Genomic DNA, 17,924 nt, shown 5'->3' on the forward strand with positions numbered 1-17,924 from the left:
GAGAGTTTGCTATGTATCTACTTTCCATGCAGCACTGAATTTCCATACTTTTATATCTCTGTGTGCTAATCAGCATAAGGAGATAAAATTGGAAGAGACTTAAAGTCCCATTTCCTTCCTCCACCCCTAGGTCTAACTTCAATGGCAGATCTGGTATCCTTGGAGTGGCTGAAGACCAACACCCTCTACAGGGATACTCCCAGGCACAGCCATCCTTCCTTACCTTGAGTGAGCTTCCTCAGCATGTTTATATCATTGGCAGAACCTATAGTTGGAAAGGGGACTGAGTGACTACTGGACTTTGTATGAAAACACCAACTTGGGACAGACCTTCAGTCAAGGCTGAGACAGGGGTCCAGTGGGGGTTTTAAAGAGTTTTGCCTTTAACTTGGATCATGATTGGCTCAAGGGCTAGAGCAAGAGATAGAGAAGAGGCTGGGGATGATGATCTGAAAGGTGGATTCAGTGACCCTGCCAATGCTAGAATGAAGACTCAGCCCACAACAGTGGTTGAGGCACAACCAAAAGCAGAATTAGTAACCCAGGGCAAAGCTGGTGATGGAGCAGTAGCCAGGATACAAACAGTGACCTACACTGAGCCTGTGGCTGTGACAAGAGAAGTGAGCAAAATGAAAGATGTGACTAATACTAAACTCACAGCTGAGACTAAGGCAGAACTCCTGACAGAGCCTGGAATAGTGTCTCAGACCAAGTCAAAGGCCATGCCTGTTACTAGGGTTAGTTTGGTAACTAAGTCTGAGGTTAAGGATTGTGCAGGCAGTGAGGCAAACATCAGGTTCTCTGCTAATGCTGATGATAAGGCCAATAATGGGTTCAGGCCTGAGATAAAGGAAGAGACCAACATCAAGTCCAGGGCTGGGAACAAGGCTTGTATTGGGATCAAGTCCACTGATGAGGATGAAGAAAATGTCTGCTCCTGGTTCTGGAATGGAGAAGAGCCTAGTGTAGGGTCTTGGTTCTGGCCTAAAGAAGAGACCCCTACTCAAGTTTATAAGCCCCCACCTAAGATACAGGAAGAGCCCAAGCCCACACACAAACCCAAACTTACTACAAAACAAAAAGCAGCAGCATGGTCCAGGGCCAGGTATATTGTCCTAGTCCCAGTTGAAGGTGGGGAACCAACATTGCCTCCAGAAGGGAACTGGACCTTGGTTGCAACCTTGATTGAAACTCCTCTGGGGATTCGGCCTCTGACCAAGATTCCACCTTACAATGGGCCTTACTTCCAGACATTAGCTGAGATCAAAAAACAGATAAGGCAAAGGGAGAAGTATGGGCCTAATCCAAGGGCCTGCCGCTGCAAATCACGTACCTTTAGTTTAGAGCCTAAAGAATTTGATAAACTTGTTGAACTACTTAAGTTAACTAAGGATCCTTTCATTCATGAAATAGCTACTATGATAATGGGTATCAGTCCTGCTTACCCATTTACTCAAGATATAATTCATGATGTTGGTATTACTGTAATGATTGAAAACTTGGTCAATAATCCCAATGTTAAAGAACACACTAAAGCTTTAAATATGGTAAATGACAACTCTGAGACTTCTGAAGAAACAAAAATGGAAGAATCATATATACATCAAATTTGTAAGGACATAATCTCTTATCCGGTGAATTCCCCTGTGCAACTAGCTGGACTAAAATTATTAGTGCACCTGAGTGTGAAATTTGAGAATCACCACATGATTGCCAGTTATATTCTAGATTTCCTCACATTATTGAACAAAGGAAGTGTCAAAACCAAGTTTTATGTTTTAAAAGTGTTTTTGTGCTTGTCTAAAAATCAAGTCAATACAAGAGAACTGATCAGTGCTGAAGTACTATCATCACTGGTTGCACTCTTTAACAAGAATGAGTCAAAAGCCAATATTCTTTGTATCATTGAAATATTTGAGAATATAAATTTCCAATTCAAAAAAAAGGCAAAGCTGTTTACCAAGGAAAAGTTCACTAAATCTGAACTTATTTCCATATTCCAGGAAGCAAAAGGGTTTGGTCAGAAACTCCAAGACTTAGCAGAGCACAGTGATCCTGAGGTGAGAGATAAAGTTATACGATTAATACTCAAACTCTGAATAGTCATTTGTTTTCACAAAACCTTGAACATATTTTTGCTTTTGGAATATGAAACCAGTGCATATTATTATAATTATAAATTCAATACTTATGTTCTCTGTGTTGGTTGAAGCATGCAGTTTTATGGATACCTGCTAATCTTGCAAGCTTGAACATTTGTTGATTTTTATTGTGCTATAAAATATAAATTGAGATATTTTTAGTATTTCTGCAACATGACCTGATAATGATCCTATTCACCCTTAATAAGCTATATTTCTGTGAATTGATGAAAGTGTATCCTTTTGAGATTTCATTTACCTGTTGTTAATAAAGTTGCATGCTAAACCGGTGAAAACATTGTCCTAGTTCTTCAGTTGAAATGTAGTCAGAGGGATAAAGCACAAACAACAATAAGATGGTGAAGAGATGGTGTCTGTGTCAGTTTATCTGTAGGTGGAGCACAAAACAAGTTCACTGGCAGATTCTTTAGTGCCAACATGTTCAAGGAGTAGAATCACTCCGGAAGCAAGGAGACAGGACTGTGCTACTACCTGTCTAATTTCTGGCTGATAGTGCATCAAGAAGTGAAGCTGAAGCCCTATCTGGGCAGCTCTGTGGAAGCAGAAGAGGACAGACTCAGGAGAAAGGGAACACAGATGATTTCATTCCATTGAGTCCCAGAACTTGTGCTTGGACTTTGATACAGGATATCTCATCAGGACACCATGATGCTTTTAACTTCCAAGAGTATTCATGGTTCTCACCCCCATTCAGTAAAACCATGGGTGACTGTGAAGAAGTGTGGTTCTAAAGGGATCCATCCTCACTGTGTTCTTATCAACTCTCTCCCCTCTGGGGGTACTAGATTTATTGTTTCCTCTGATGTTCCCTCCCACTGATATCCTGGGCCTCAGAGGAGGATCTGGGGTCCACCTATATAAACTGCTTCATAGTCAGTCTCATCTATCCTACCTTGATGACTGTTGACTCATCCTTGCTGTTGTTTTCTGGCCATGCTTTGGAATTGATAATTTGTACCTATTCTTGACAGCAGACCCTTAGGAGTGTATATTTTGTAAGAAATTAATTTCTTTAATTCACTGTTCTGTTTGCACAATTTACAGAGTTGAAGCCATATTGTCTATATCACCTCAGCCTCTCCTATTTATTATTACCAAAGTTAGGTTCTGGACAGAAGTTTGTGGTATAGAATGACAGTATAGATTGGGATTTGGAATTACCTCTGCCTCTCCTATTCCCCCCAAATTCATTTGCTGTTATGATTCTCTTTAATTCACTGTCCAGCATTAGGAACAGTAGTAGATCCTAAGATCTGAATAGAAATGCTGGTATTTTTGTTGAACTTCCTCTCTCTGATTTTGCATGCATCTGGGGGAAGGCCTAAACTGAAAATGTCAACATGGAGTGTACCATTGGTTTTAACAGCTATCCCTAGTTTAATTTCTATGAAGGTCAGGTGTGACTATTTTCATACATCTAAGTTACAGATGAAGGACAATTGGCCATACTTTTATATTGAGGGGTAGAAGCAGAGTAGGTTTTGTGCATTGTGCAGCTTCAATTTAGATGATTTTTGAAGTTCTTCATAACTTGTTTTTTAATCCACAGAGCTCCCCTAGACTATAATACCAGCTGTGGGTACTGCTTTCAGTATTGGAGATCTTCACAATACAAATGGACGAGACTCTTTGGAAATATTCTGTGTCTCAAATGCCCTGTGAAGCACACACTTAATCAGTTGATGGCTATGGAATTTTCCAATGTCAGCTAAAGAGAAGGGTGAGTGTGGGATGTGTATGTATTTGTGTCAAAGCAAAAAGTTGATGGTCTCTCCTTGGGTGGGAATTGTGAGAAGTAGAATCATCACCCAAATTGTTCCTGAGGTATCATCTGTTGATGTACACTTAGATTATTTCCACCTTCTGCCTCTTATGAATAATAGTGCAATGAACATTGAAGTACAAGTATCTGTTGGAGCCCCTAATTTCAATTATTTTGAGTATATACATAGAAGTAGAATTGCTGAGAGCTGTAATTATGTGTTTAGTTTTTTGAAGAATTGCCACCCTTTTGAAGAAGGACTGCACCGTTTTACATCATAAATTGTTAGGATTTATCTACACCCTTTTCAATGCTTGTTATTTTCCATTAGTTTAACAAATTTCCTTTTTAACTTGATACATAGAAACACAAAAATTTCACATTAATGAATACCACAATTGTTTCAATACATGTATAGATTTTGTAGTGCTCAAGTCAGATTAAAAATATCTATTTCCTCAAATATTTACCAGTTCTAATATATTGTGGATATCTATCCCTTGTCTGATGTATAGTTTGCATAAAATTTTCTCCCATTCTGAAGGTTGCCTCTTTACTCTGTTGATTGTTTCCTTTGCTGTGAAGATTTTTAGTTTGTTGTAATCGCATTTGTTAGTTTTTGCTTTTATTTCCTGTGCTTTTGGGGCTCTTGCCCATTCCAGTCTCCTTCAGTGTTTCTTCTACATTTTCTTCTAGTCATTTCATGGTGTAAGATCTTATGTTTATGTCTTTAATCCATTTTGAGTTGAGTTTTATAACTGGTGAGAGATTCTTCTGTATGTGAATATTCAGTTTTCCCAGCACCATTTATTAGAAGACTGTCCTTTCCCCAGTACATGTTATTAGTACCTTTGCTAAAAATCAATTGGCTGTAGATACATGGATCTGTATTGTTTTCCACTGATGTATGCATCTGACTTTATGCCAACCCCATGTTGTGACTACTGCAGTTTTGTAGTATGTTTTGAAGTCAGGTACTTTAGTGCCTCCTGCTCTGTTCTTTTTTGTTTAAGATGTCTTTGGCTATTTGGTATTTTTGGAGAGGGATTTACATATACATTTTAGTTTCATGAAGGATGTTATTGCTGTTTGATAAGGATTGCATTGGATCTGTAAATTACTTTGGTTGTGTGGATATTTTAACAATATTGATTCTTCCAATCCATGAACACAGGATGTCTTTCCATATCTTTTGTTCTTCAGTTAGTTTCTTTCATCAGTGTTTTATAATTCTCATTTTAGAAACTTTTCATCTCTTAGATTAATTTTTTTTTTTTTTTGCAGTGCTGGGGATTTGAACCCAGTGCCTTGTGCTTGCGAGGCAAACACTCAACCAGCTGAGCTATATCCCCAGCCTCTTAGATTAATTTTTTCCCTAGGTATTTTATTTTGTGTGTGTGGCTGTAGTAAATGAAATTGTTTCCCTGATTTCTATTTCACATAATTTGCCATTGGCTTATAACAATGGTATTGACTTTCATGTGTTGATTTTGTATCCTACAACTTTGCTGAATTAATTTTTTAGTTCTAATAGTTTCTGGTGGAGTTTTGGGTTTTCCATATATATGATTGCCATCTGCAAACACTGATAATTTACAACTTCTTTTCCAATTTAAATGCTCTTTCTTCCTTTCTATGGCCTGATTGCTCTGCCTAGGACTTACCGCATTGTGTTGAGTACAAGTGTTGAAAGTGGGCATCATTGTGTTGCTCCAGAGAAAAAGAAAGCTTCCAACTTTTCCACAGTTAGTATGTTAGCTGTTGTCTTATTACAAATGGTCTTTATTATGTTATATGTTTCTATATCTAGTTTGTTCAATGTTCTTATTGTGAAGGGATGTTGAATTTTATCAAGTGCCTTTTATGTATCTGTTAAGATGATTGTGTAGTTTATTGTCCTTAATTTTTCAATGCATTATATGTTTATTGATTTGTACATATTGAATCAAAGATTTGCATTCTTGGGATGAATTCTCTAAATCATGGTGAATAATAATCCTTTCAATGTGCTGTTGGATTCAGTTTGCTGGTTTTGTTGAGGATTTTTGCATCTATGTTAATCAAGGATATTGATTTGTAATTTTTATTTTTTAATTTTTGTGTCCTTAGCTAGTTTTAATTTTAGGATAATGCTGATCTCATAGAACATATTTAGAAGAATTTGTTCTTTTTTGTTTTGTGAAATTACCTAAAGTGAATTGGTATTATATCTTCTTTACATATTTGCTGTAATTCAAAAGTGAAGTCATCTGGTCCTGGGCTTTTTTGTTTTTTTTTTTTTTTTGATGGGAGACTTTTTATTACTGATTCAATCTCAGTACTTGTTACTGTTGTGTTAATGTTTTCTATTCATGATACATTCTTGGAAAATTGTATGTCTAGGAGTCTGTACATTTCTTCTAGGTTATCAAAGCTGTTAGCATATTGTTGTTCATAATAATCTCTAATAATCATTTGTATTTCTGTGATATTAGTTATAATGTCACACTTTCCATATCTGATTTTATTTTTGAGTGTTTTCTCTCTTTTTCTTCATCTAGCTGAGGGTTTTTCTATTTTATCTTTTCAGATAACCAGCTCTTATTTTTGTTGATTTTTTGGTATTTTTATTTGTGGGAGGTGTAGCACTGGGGATTGAAGCCAGGAGTACTCTGTCACTGAGTTACATTTCCAGAACTTCTTATTTTTATTTTGAGACAGTGTCTTAATAAATTGCTCAGGTTGACCTTGAGCTTGCAATCCCCCTGCCTCTTTTTTTTTCCTGCTCTAATGTTTATAATTTATTTTCTTCTAATTTGGGTTTGGTTGGTTCTTGCTTTTCTAGTTCCTTGAGATACAGCAATAGATTGTTTATTTGAGCTCTTTGTGCTTCTTTGTTACATATCTTTCTGCTTTTATTTAGACATTGATTGTATAAACTTTCTTCTTACTACTGCTTTTGCTGCATTCTATAGGTTTTGGTATACTGTATCTCCATTTTCATTTGTTTCAAGAAATATTTTTAATTTTCTCCTTGATTCTTAGTTGTTCAAAATTGTTTTTAAATTTCCATGTATTTGTATAGTTTCCCAAAGTTTTCTTACTGATTTCTAGTTTTATTGCATTGACATCAGAAAAAAATATGATTTCAGTTTTTAAAAATTTGTTGAGACTTGATTTTCTTTTTCTTGTGGTGCTGGGACTGACATGAGGGCTTTGCATATGCTAGGCAATCACTTTTCTACTATGCGGCACTCCCAGCCCTTTGAGACTTGTTTTGTGACCTGTCATATAGTCTTATCTTGAGAGTGTTCCTTGTGTTGATGAGAAAAATGTGTACTCAGAAACCATGAATAAAATGTTTGGTAGATGTCTATTAAGTCTGTTTGATATAGGGTACAGTTTAATTCTGTGGTTTGCTTTGTTAGTTTTCTGTCTGAAAGTGGGGTGTTAAAGTTCACAGCTATTACCGAATTGGGGTCTGTCTCTCCCTTTAGCTTTATTAATATTTGCTTTATGTATTTGTATTCCAGTATTGGGTGCATGTATACTTAGAATTATTTCCTCTTGCTGAATTGACCCCTTTATATAATGATCTTTCTTGTTTTTGATTTAAAGTCTAGTAAAGTCTTTTTTTAATCTCATACTGCATTAGCTATTCCTGCTTTCGTTTGTCTTTCATTTGCATAGAATATTGTATTCTATTCCTTCACTTTTAGTCCATGCATTTACTCAGAGGTACAGAGAGTTTCTTGTAAGTGATTTATATTTGGTCTTGATTTTTAATCCATTCAATTACTCTGTGTCTTTTAATTGTAGAATTTAATCAGTTTACATTCAAGGTGTAATTATTGAAATGTAATGTGTTACCGCAGCCATTTTGTAACTTGTTTTCTATTTTTATTGTGGTTCCTTTTTTGTGCCCTTCCAGTGTTCCTTTGTTTTTCTTGTGTAGATTTTGATTCCTTATTTATAATTTTTGGTCTGTTTTAGATTTTTCTTTGTACTTACAGGGAAGCTTACAAAAATCATCTTTTATTCATAACATGCTATTTTGAAATGATGCCAACTTAACATGACCATAAGGATAAGAACAGAAACAAAAATACAAGAGAAAATATACTCATAAGAAAACTACACTTGTATTCCTTTCAGCCACATTTTTGAATTTTGAATTTTTGATATCTCATTTTATACCTACATTGCCTCTAAGGTATTAATGTATTTGTTATTAATTTTAATTGTATTTTTAGCCTTCATACTAAATACATCAGTAGTTTATATACTATTGTTATAATGTAGCATTCTGAATTTGTATAACTACCCTTACTAGTGAGTTTGTACCTTCCCGTGTTTTCTTATCATTCATTCATGTCTCTTTTATTCAGTTGGAAGAACTTTGAATTTCTTGTAAAACTGGTCTGGTGGAAATATATTCTCTCAGCTTTTGTTTGGGAATATCTTTATCTCTCTTTCATTTCTGAATTTTCTGAATGATAGCTTTGCTGGGTACAATATTTTTGATTGACAGGTTTTTTTCTTTCAGTATGATAAAAATCTGTTGCTACCCTCTCTGGTCCATATGATTTCTGAGATGTTTTCTGGAAGGTGAATTGGGATAGCCCTGTGTGTTATTTTTTTTTCTCTACAGTCTTAAGAATTCTTTATATTTCTCCTTTGAGAGCTCGATTATGACTTGGGGTAGACTGGACTGAGTTTAATCTGACTGATGACCTTTGACCTTCCTGTACCTGCATATTTGCATTCTTCATTAGATTTGGGAAGTATTCTGTTATTATTTCCTTGAATAAGCTTTTTACTTCCACCTCTTTGTCATTCTCAAACTTTCTTGAACCCAAATAGCCCAAATATCTGCTCTTTCAATAGTGTGCCAAAGATCCTGCAAGCTTTCTTCATTCATCTTAATTTTTTTCTAGTTGTTTATTCAAATAACCTGTTTGTACTCACTTCTTCTTTCTTCTTTTTGATCTATCCTACTATTGATGCCTTCTATCACATTTTTAATTTTATTAAGTTTATTTTTTAGCTCAAGAATTTCTGATAGCTCAGTCGGTAGAGTGTTTGCCTTGCAAGCACAAGGCCCTAGGTTCGATCCCCAGCACCAAAAAAAAAAAAAAAAAAAAAAGAATTTCTGTTTAATAGTGTTTAATTGCTTCTATCACTTTGTTAAATCTCTATACTAGAGTATTGAGGTGTTTGTATTTTTAAGCTCATTGAGTTGCCTTAAAACAGCTATTTTAAATTCAAATTCTGTATTTGAGAGTTCTCCTAAACTAATTACTATCTGATTAGTTTCTGGCACCTTATTTTGAGTATTAGTTGAGGTCATGGTTTCCTGAAAGCCCCAATGATTATTGATATGGGATGTCATCTTGGTAGTAATGGAATAGGGATTTATTTCTGTCTTCCTAATCTGTCTTGCTTTGTGCTCACCTGTTTTTTCAGAATTTTTTTTTCTTTTTAATACAGGGGATTGAATCCAGGGGTGCTCTACCACTAAATATACCCAGCCCTTTTTATTTTTTATTTTGAGACAGGGTTCTACTAAGTTTCCCAGGTGGCTTCAAACCTACTAACCTTCTGCCTCAACCTCCCAAATCACTGGAATTAACAGGTGTGTACCACCACGCGAGGCCTTTTCCAGAGATTCCCATCAAGCTGCTTATTTTCTATGAACTTGTAATCACTTCTATTTTAGCACTAGATGGCGTCCAGGTTTCAGGTTTGGCAGGAGTCTGCTATTGTATTTGTCAGTATTTCACTATTAGGGGGATGATCCAAACCCAGGTTTGTCCTGGGTCCAAATACACTCTAGTGTGTTTTTCAGAGTGAATTAGGAGAGTACCTAGAAAGACTTGTTTGTCTACACACTCCTCTCTCTGTGGCTGGGATAGGCCCAGATGCCTTTTCCACAGTTACTGGTCTGTGGTCAGGTACAGTGGAATTCTGCTCAGCTCTGTCACTATTGATGGACCAACCCCAGATTCCTATGTCAGATTGTGGTCAGTGATGCTGCCAAGCTGTATCATATTCTGAGCCCACAACTTGCCAAAAGCAGCACAATACTGGGGTAGGACCAAGGTCTATACTGCTATGTACTGCCTATTGGTAAGGTGGACTTGTTGCCCAAGACTGCTGCACCCAGACCAGGTGATGCTAGCTGGAATAGAAGTCCAAAAGAGCAGGGCTATGCATCTTTTCCTGGCACCAAAGCTCTTCCAGAGGCTTCATATGCAGTCGTACCTGGAGATGAGGGCTCTTATGACCTAGTGTTAGGTTTCATCAGCCCAGCACTAAGTTCCAGGATGAAGTCTTACACTCACTGGTTATCCTACCTCCACCAAATGGGGTCTTGCACCATACTATGCTGCTTGAGGTTGAGGTAGTTTTGATGAAGGCAGTTCCTTGGCTACCTGGGCTGATGCTATGCTGGGTCATGCTTGAGTTTCACACATGCAGGGAAGACTGAACAGTGTGAGAGGTGTATCTAGGCCTACAACATAGCTGGTGGTAATGAAAGCTGGATTCCCAAGTCCATCCTGCTGGATTGCAGGTATCTGCCTGGTGCTGGGACAGTTCCATAGCCCCATCTGTCAGCAGTAGCCTTTGATCATTGTGCCACCCAAAACTGGGGATGGGTGGTGGAGACAGTCCTTTGGCTGTGAATGCTGATGCTAAGGTGGGTTGCACCTGAGTCTCACAGCCACAGGATCATGGCATAGTCCTGGGAGAAGGACCCATATGCCTCAGGCCCATTCCAAGACTGGAAATGGTGCAGGCTGAAATTCAAGTCTGTCCTGCGAATGCCCAGGTCTCTGCCTGATTCTTGGACCAGTCTAGGGACTCCATCTGTGAACACTGTTCTAAGCATGGGACCTTCTTTTTCTACTGGGTGCTGGGTCTCACTGTGGTGGATCTGACATTGAGTTCTAAGACATAGCACTGTGCTAGCTTTTGTGGCCTATTCCCCCGTGGGTTGAGTTTAGCTTCCATCTTTCCTGCCCAACAGTGGAGGAAGGGTAGTAGAAGTAGTCAGTTACCTGGACCTTGTAGCTTGGCCTTGTGGCTCAGTCCATAGGTATTAGATTGTGATTGGTAGTGGTTGTGGGGCATTACCAGCACTGGGTTTCTCCATGGTGGGCCTAGTACAGGGTTTCAAGCCTAAGGCTGAACTTAATTCTTTCTCTGCCCGTGAAGTAGGAAGCATCTCTCTCCAAGTTGGGCTGCTTAGAATTGGGGTAGGGATGAAGTGAACAACTCCATCTTTCTACCTTCTTCATGTGTCTTTTCATTTTGTTAAACTAAAAGCAGGATCTTTGGTCTCTCATCTGATTTCCTTAGCTTTTATGAAAGTAGTTGTGTGTGTGAATACTGTTCAATTTGGTGTGCCTGTGGGGAGAAAATCATTGGAAAGTTTTATTCAGTGGCCATGTTACTCTATCTCCCTCCATTATTTTATTTTATTTTATTTTTCAGTAAGGGGGATTGAACCCTCAGTGCTTAACCACTGAGGTACACTCCCAGACCTTTTTATTTTTTATTTTGAGACAGGGTCTTGCTAAGTTGCTTAGGGCCTCACTAAATTGCTGAGGCTGGCTTTGAATTTGTGATCTTCCTGCCTCAGCCTCCCAAGCTGCTGGGATTATAGGTATCTGGCACAATGCCCAACAATTCCCTCCATTAAGTTTTTGATGGCCGTCCTATTAGATGTGGGACAATATCTCATTGTGATTTCAGTTTGCATTTTCTTAATGACTAATGATGTTGAACAACTTTTCCTGTGTTTTTATTCATTATTTGCTTATCTTCATTGCAGTAATGTTATTCAAGTTCTTTGCCCATTTTTGGTACTTTCCGTTATTGTTGTTACATTGTAGGAATATATATTCTTTATATATTTTGGATATAAGACCCTTATAAGCGATATGATTTCCAAATATCTTCTTCTGTATTTTTCACTTTAAAAAAGTCCTTTAATGCACAGACGCTTTTAATTTTGATGTACTTCTTTATATCTATTTTTTCCTTTTGTTGCTGGTAGTTTGGTTGTCATATCTAAGAATGGAATGGTGAATTCAAGGTCATGACAATTTACTGTATTTATGTTTAGGTTGTTGGTCCATATATATATATATATATATAAATATATATATATATATAATTTTTTTTTTTTTGTGGTGCTGGGGATCGAACCCAGGGCCTTGTGCTTGCAAGGCAAGCACTCTACCAACTGAGCTAGCTCCCCAGCCCTTCATATATTTTTTTATGTGGCGAGATGAACAGGTCTGACTTCTGCCTTTGGCCTATAGAAATCCAATTTTCCCAGCACCAGTTGTTGAAGAGTCTTTTTTTTCTTCTTTGAATTAACTTGACCCTCTTGTCGAAATCAATTGACCATGGACGTTTACATTTGTTTCTGCACTCTCAATTCTATTCCATCTTCCTCTATGTCTGTCCTTATTCCAGTATTGCAGCTTTTTGGTCACTGTAGCATTCTAGTAAGCTTTGAAATCAGCAAGTGTAAGTGTTCCAAATTTATTCTTCTGTTTTAAGATGGTTTTTATTATTGGGAATCCCTTTCCATTCCAAATAAGTTTTAGAATGAGCTTTTCCACTTACATAAAGAGTAATTGGGATTTTGATAGGGAATGCATTGAATCTATAGATTTCTTTGGTGATATTGCTATCTTCATAATTTTAAGTTTCCAATATGTGAACACAGAATAATTTTCTATTTATTAGGTCTTTAAATTACTTTTTGTTTTTAATTCTGTTTCAAAAATTAGTGCATTATACTTATGCATAAAAGTATAATTCAGTGTGATATATTCATAAACACACATGACATTATTTGGTTAATTTTGTTCTGCTGTTCCTCACCTTTTCTATCCCTCCTCATTCCTTCTTCTCCTCATTACCCTTCCTTCACTCCATCATTCTCCCATCTATTTTCATGAGATCCCCCTCCTTTTTAAAATTCCATATTTCACTCTAGCTTCCTCATGTAAGAGAAAACATTTTGACCCTTCACTTTCTGAGTCTGGCTTATTTCACTCAGCAAGATGTTCTCCAGTTCTATCCATTTACCAGCAAATGATATAATTTCATTATTTATGACTGAGTTGAACACCATTTTATTTATTTACACTGTGTGTGTATGTGTGTGCACATGCACGTATGTACACATCTTATTTTTCTTATGTATTCATCTATTAAGGGACACCTGGGTGGTTCCATAACTTGGCTATTGTGAATTATGCTGCTATAAACATTGGTATCCATGAATCACTATATGCTTATTTTAGTTCTTTTGGATAAATACCAAGGAGTGGGCTGTCTAAGTCATATGGTAGATCCATTCCTAGTCGGTTTTTAATTTCTTTTATTACTCTTTTACAGTTTTAGGTGTATAATCATTTACCTACTTAGTTAAATTTATTCCTAGGAATTTCATTATTTGTATCCTATCACAAATGGGATTGATTCCTCACTTCCTTTTCAGATTGTTCACCTCTGGTATAAAGAAGCATAGTTGTCATTTATGAGTTGATCTTGTAACTTGCAACTTTACTGGATTAACTCTAGTAGATGTTTTTGTGAATTCTTTGGGAGTTTTTATATGTAGGATCATGTCATATACAAATAGAAATAATTTTCCTTCTTTCCTGTTTGGATACCTCTCTTATTTCTTTTTTATGCCTAATTACTTTGGCTACAACTTACAGTACAATGGTTAAAAAACAGTGGTAAAAACAAGCATGCTTAACATGATAGTGCCCAGATCCGTCCATTTAGAAGCAAATGTCATAAAGTCATTCTTTATGACTGAGTAATACTCCATTGTGTATATATACCACATTTTCCTTTTACATTCATCTTTCGAGGGCATGTAGTTTGACTACATAGCTTATCTATTATGATTATGCTGCTATAAACATTGATGTGGTTGTGTCACTGTAGTATGCTGATTTTAATTCTTTTGGATATATGCTGAGGAGTGGGAGAGCTGGGTGAAATGATGGTTCCATTCCTAGTGTTTTGAGGAGTTTCCATATTGCTTTCCACAAGAAATTTCAAAAATAATTATAGGTCAGGCATGGTGGCACACACCTGTAATCTCAGCAGCTCCAGAGGCTGAAGCAGGAGAATTGCAAGTTCAAAGCCAGCCTCAGCAACTTAGCAAGGCCCTAAGCAACTCAGTGAGACCCTATCTCTAAATAAAATCAAAAATGGCTGGCTGTGGCTCAGTGGTTAGGTGCCTCTGAGTTCAATCCCTATACCAAAAACCAAAACAAAACAAAAACCAAAAAAACCCAGCAAAAACAAAAATAATCTATAGGTAAATGGCAGAAAGATCAAAGAGGGAAGGGAACAGGGGTGGAGATGGAGGGAAGGGGAAGGAGGAGTACTAGGATCTGAATTAGAATAAGGTGTAATCCATACTTACATAATTATGTCAAAATGGATTCTACTGTCATGTATAACTAAAAAGTATCAAAAAAAAAAAAAAAAACACCCAGCATTCTTGTCTTATTCCATATCTTCCAGTGAAATTTTTAGTCTTTTACTATTGAATATGATGTTAGTTGTGGGTTTTTAAAATAAATGCTCTACCAGATTAAGGACATTTCTTCCTGCGCCTAATTTTATAAGGGTTTTTTTTTAATCATGAAAAGGTATCAGATCTTATGCAGTGCCAAGCATGTGCAGGGCCCTGTATTCAATCCCTAGTAGTGAAAAAAATGTACATATATATATATATATATATATATATATATTTGATATATAGCTAGAATATTTAAATAACTTATCAATCAATAAAAAGATGAATAATACAATTGAAAGCTAGGCAGAGGACTTTAGTAGTTATTTCTCTTATGAAGATACACAGATAGTCAACATGAATGTGAAAAGTTGTTCAACATCATTTGTCTTTAGGGAAATGATCAAAACCACAATGAAACCACACTCACTGATACATCTTATTTATTTTTTAATTTTTTATTTGTTCTTTTTAGATATGCATGACAGCAGAGTGTATTTTGACATATTATACATTCATGGAGTATAACTTATTCCCATTAGGATCCCATTTTGTGCTTGTACAGGATGTGGAGTTTCACTGATCTGTGTATTCATATATGAACATAGGAAAGTTATATCTGATTCATTCTACTGTCTTTCCTATTCCTATTCCACCTCCCTTCCCTTCATTCCCCTTTGTCTAATCTAGTGAACTTCTATTCTCCTACCCTCCCCTTATTGGGTGTTAGCATCCACATATCAGAGAAAACATTCAGCCTTTGGGTTTTTGGGGTCGGCTTATTTCACTCAGCTTGATAATCTTCAGTTCTATCCATTTACCAGCAAGTCCCATAATTTCTTTCTTCTTTATGGCCTAGTAATATTCCATTGTGTATATATACCACATTTCTTTATCCATTCATCTGTTGAAGGATAGCTAGATTGGTTCCATATCTTAGCTATTGAGCTACTGTAAATATTAATGTGGCAGCATCATTATAATTTGCTGATTTTAAGTCCTTTGGATATAAACCAAGGAGTGGGATAACTGGGTCAAATGGTGGTTCCATTCCAAGTTTTCTGAGAAATCTCCATACTGCTTTCCATAGTAGTTGCACCAATTTGTATTCCCACCAGCAATGTATAAGTGTACCTTTTTCCCCACATCCTCACCAAAATTTATTATTACTTGTAGTCTTGATAATTGCTGTTCTGACTGGAGTGAGATGGAATCTCAGTGTAGTACATGTTTATTCTCTTTTTTTGGGAGTGTGCTGGTGATTGGACTCAGGGACACTTGACCACTGAGCCACATTCCCTGGCCCTATTTTGCATTTTATTTAGAGATGGGGTCTCATTGTGTTGTTTAGCACCTTGCTTTTGCTGAGGCTGGCACGATCCTCCTGCCTCAACCTCCCAAGCCATTGGGATTACAAGCTTGTGCCACTGTACCTGTTTGTCTTTATTCTTAAAAAAATGAAAAATAACACCTCTTGGCAAGGATGTAGAGAAATTTGAACCCATGTAAACTTTTTGTGAGAATGAGAAATGGTACAACAAATATGCACAACAATTTGAGTTTCTCTAGTACACTATTTTCATTCACTTCTCATTTATTAATGCTAATTAGTTTTGTTCTTACTGATTACCCTGGGGATTATAATACCTTAATTATATAGCACTCAAGTTTGAATTAATACCAGTTTAGTTGCAATGGTTATAAAGGACTCTGCTCTTTTATAAAGCAATCCTCTTTCTTATGCTGTTATATAAATTCAGTCTTTATGTACTGCATGTCCATTAACAAGATTTAGAATTATATTTTTAGACATTTGGCTTTTCAAACATACAGGTAAAACACAAGAGTAACTGAAGAAATAATACTGGCTTTTATACTCCAATTATGTGCTGCATAGCAATGTTTTGGTCCAAGACTGACCACATACACAACAGTGGTGTGATTACATCACCTTGTTTTACTTCATAACCATCTTAGTTTGTATATACTCTATGTTGTTTGCACAGTGATGATGAAATCATCTAACGAGGTCTTTGTCAGAACTTGTCCCTGTCATTAAACAATTCACGACTCTACTTCTTCCCAATTCTATACCCCTGCACAAAGTTTCACATATTACTGCAAATTTGTATTATTGTGGTACATTTCTTAAAATTGATAAATGAGTATTGATAACATTATTACTAATTAATAATGTATTATTACTTAATAGTATGATAGTATGATTTGGGATTTGCCCTTTGCATTGTACATTAAATTTGTCATTTTAAACAAACTTAACTGTACATTTCAATGATGTTAAGTACTTTCACATTACTGTATAAATATTATCACTGTTTATCTCCAGAACTTTTTTTGTTATGCAAAATTGAAACTGTACCCATTTGAAAAAATATCTCCCCCTTATCCTCTTTTCTCATTTACTGGAAGCACTATTCTACCTTCTATTTCTCTGAATTTGACTGTTCTAGGTATTTCATCTTACAGTATTTTCCCTTTTGTGTCTTGTTTGTTTCTTATAATATGTTTTCAAGGTTCATACTTCTAGTGTGTCTCACAATTTCACTTTGTTTTAAGGCCAAAAATTATTGCATTATATGTACCATGTTTTCTTTATCCATTCCTCCCATGAATGGACATTTTGGTTTCCACCTTTTGGCAATTGTGAATAATGCTTCTAAGAACATTGATTGTACAAATATCTGTTGAGTTTCTGCTTTCGGTCACTTTGGGTATACGAAGAGGTGGAATCACTACATCATATGGTAATTCCTTGTATAATTTAGAAACCGTAATACTATTTTCCATAAGAGCTGCACTCTTTTACATTCTGATCAGTAATGCACAAGTCTTCTAATTTCTTCATATCCTTACTAGTATTTGTTGTTTTCTGTGTTGTTGCTAATTGTTCTAGTCAGCTTTTTCACTGATATGACTGAAGGATCCAACCAACACAACTGTAGAGGAGGAAAGGTTTATTTAGGGGCTCACAGTTTCAGAGATCTCAGTTAATAAGTGACTGGCTCCATTCCTCAGGGTTTAGGGTGAGGCAGCACATCATGGCAGAAGAGTGTGGTAAAGGGAAGCAGTTCATCTGATGTTTAGGAAGCAGAAAGAGAGAGACTCTACTCACTATATTTAAATATGTACCCCATAGCCATGATCCTCCAGCCACACCCCACCTGCCTCCAGTTACCACTCCCATCAGGGATTAATTCACTGATTAGGTTAAGGCTATAGCCCAGTCATTTCTCCTCCAAATCTTCTTTCATTGTCTTACACATGAGCTTCTGGGGGACACCAAACCATAACAGTAATTGTCATCCTGAGGGATATAAAGTGGTATTTTATTGTGGTTTTAATTCACATTTCCCTTAGTGATGCCAAGCAACATTTCCTTGCTTATTAAATATTTGCCTATCTTCTCTAGAAAAATATTCAAGTCTTTACCCCTTTA

At 36.4% G+C, this 17,924-nt stretch overlaps 2 protein-coding genes across 2 annotated transcripts in view; both read left to right on the forward strand.

The window, feature by feature from the left end:
* The first annotated feature begins 221 nt into the window (after nucleotides 1-221).
* ARMCX5 (armadillo repeat containing X-linked 5) lies at nucleotides 222-3,084 on the forward strand. The gene has a single exon (XM_079124711.1). It carries the CDS (start codon nucleotides 396-398, stop codon nucleotides 2,097-2,099), a length of 1,704 nt encoding a protein of 567 aa, XP_078980837.1. The 5' UTR covers nucleotides 222-395; the 3' UTR covers nucleotides 2,100-3,084.
* A 657-nt stretch (nucleotides 3,085-3,741) lies between these two features.
* The window catches only part of GPRASP1 (G protein-coupled receptor associated sorting protein 1), a 52,466-nt gene continuing 38,283 nt past the window's right edge, over nucleotides 3,742-17,924 (forward strand). The window contains exon 1 of the mRNA XM_079124699.1: nucleotides 3,742-3,882. The gene's annotated coding sequence lies outside the window, so the exon portion shown is untranslated. The remainder of the gene's footprint in view (nucleotides 3,883-17,924) is intronic.

This window comes from Sciurus vulgaris (assembly GCF_902686455.1).
Source record: "Sciurus vulgaris genome assembly, chromosome: X".
Lineage (NCBI taxonomy): Eukaryota > Metazoa > Chordata > Mammalia > Rodentia > Sciuridae > Sciurus > Sciurus vulgaris.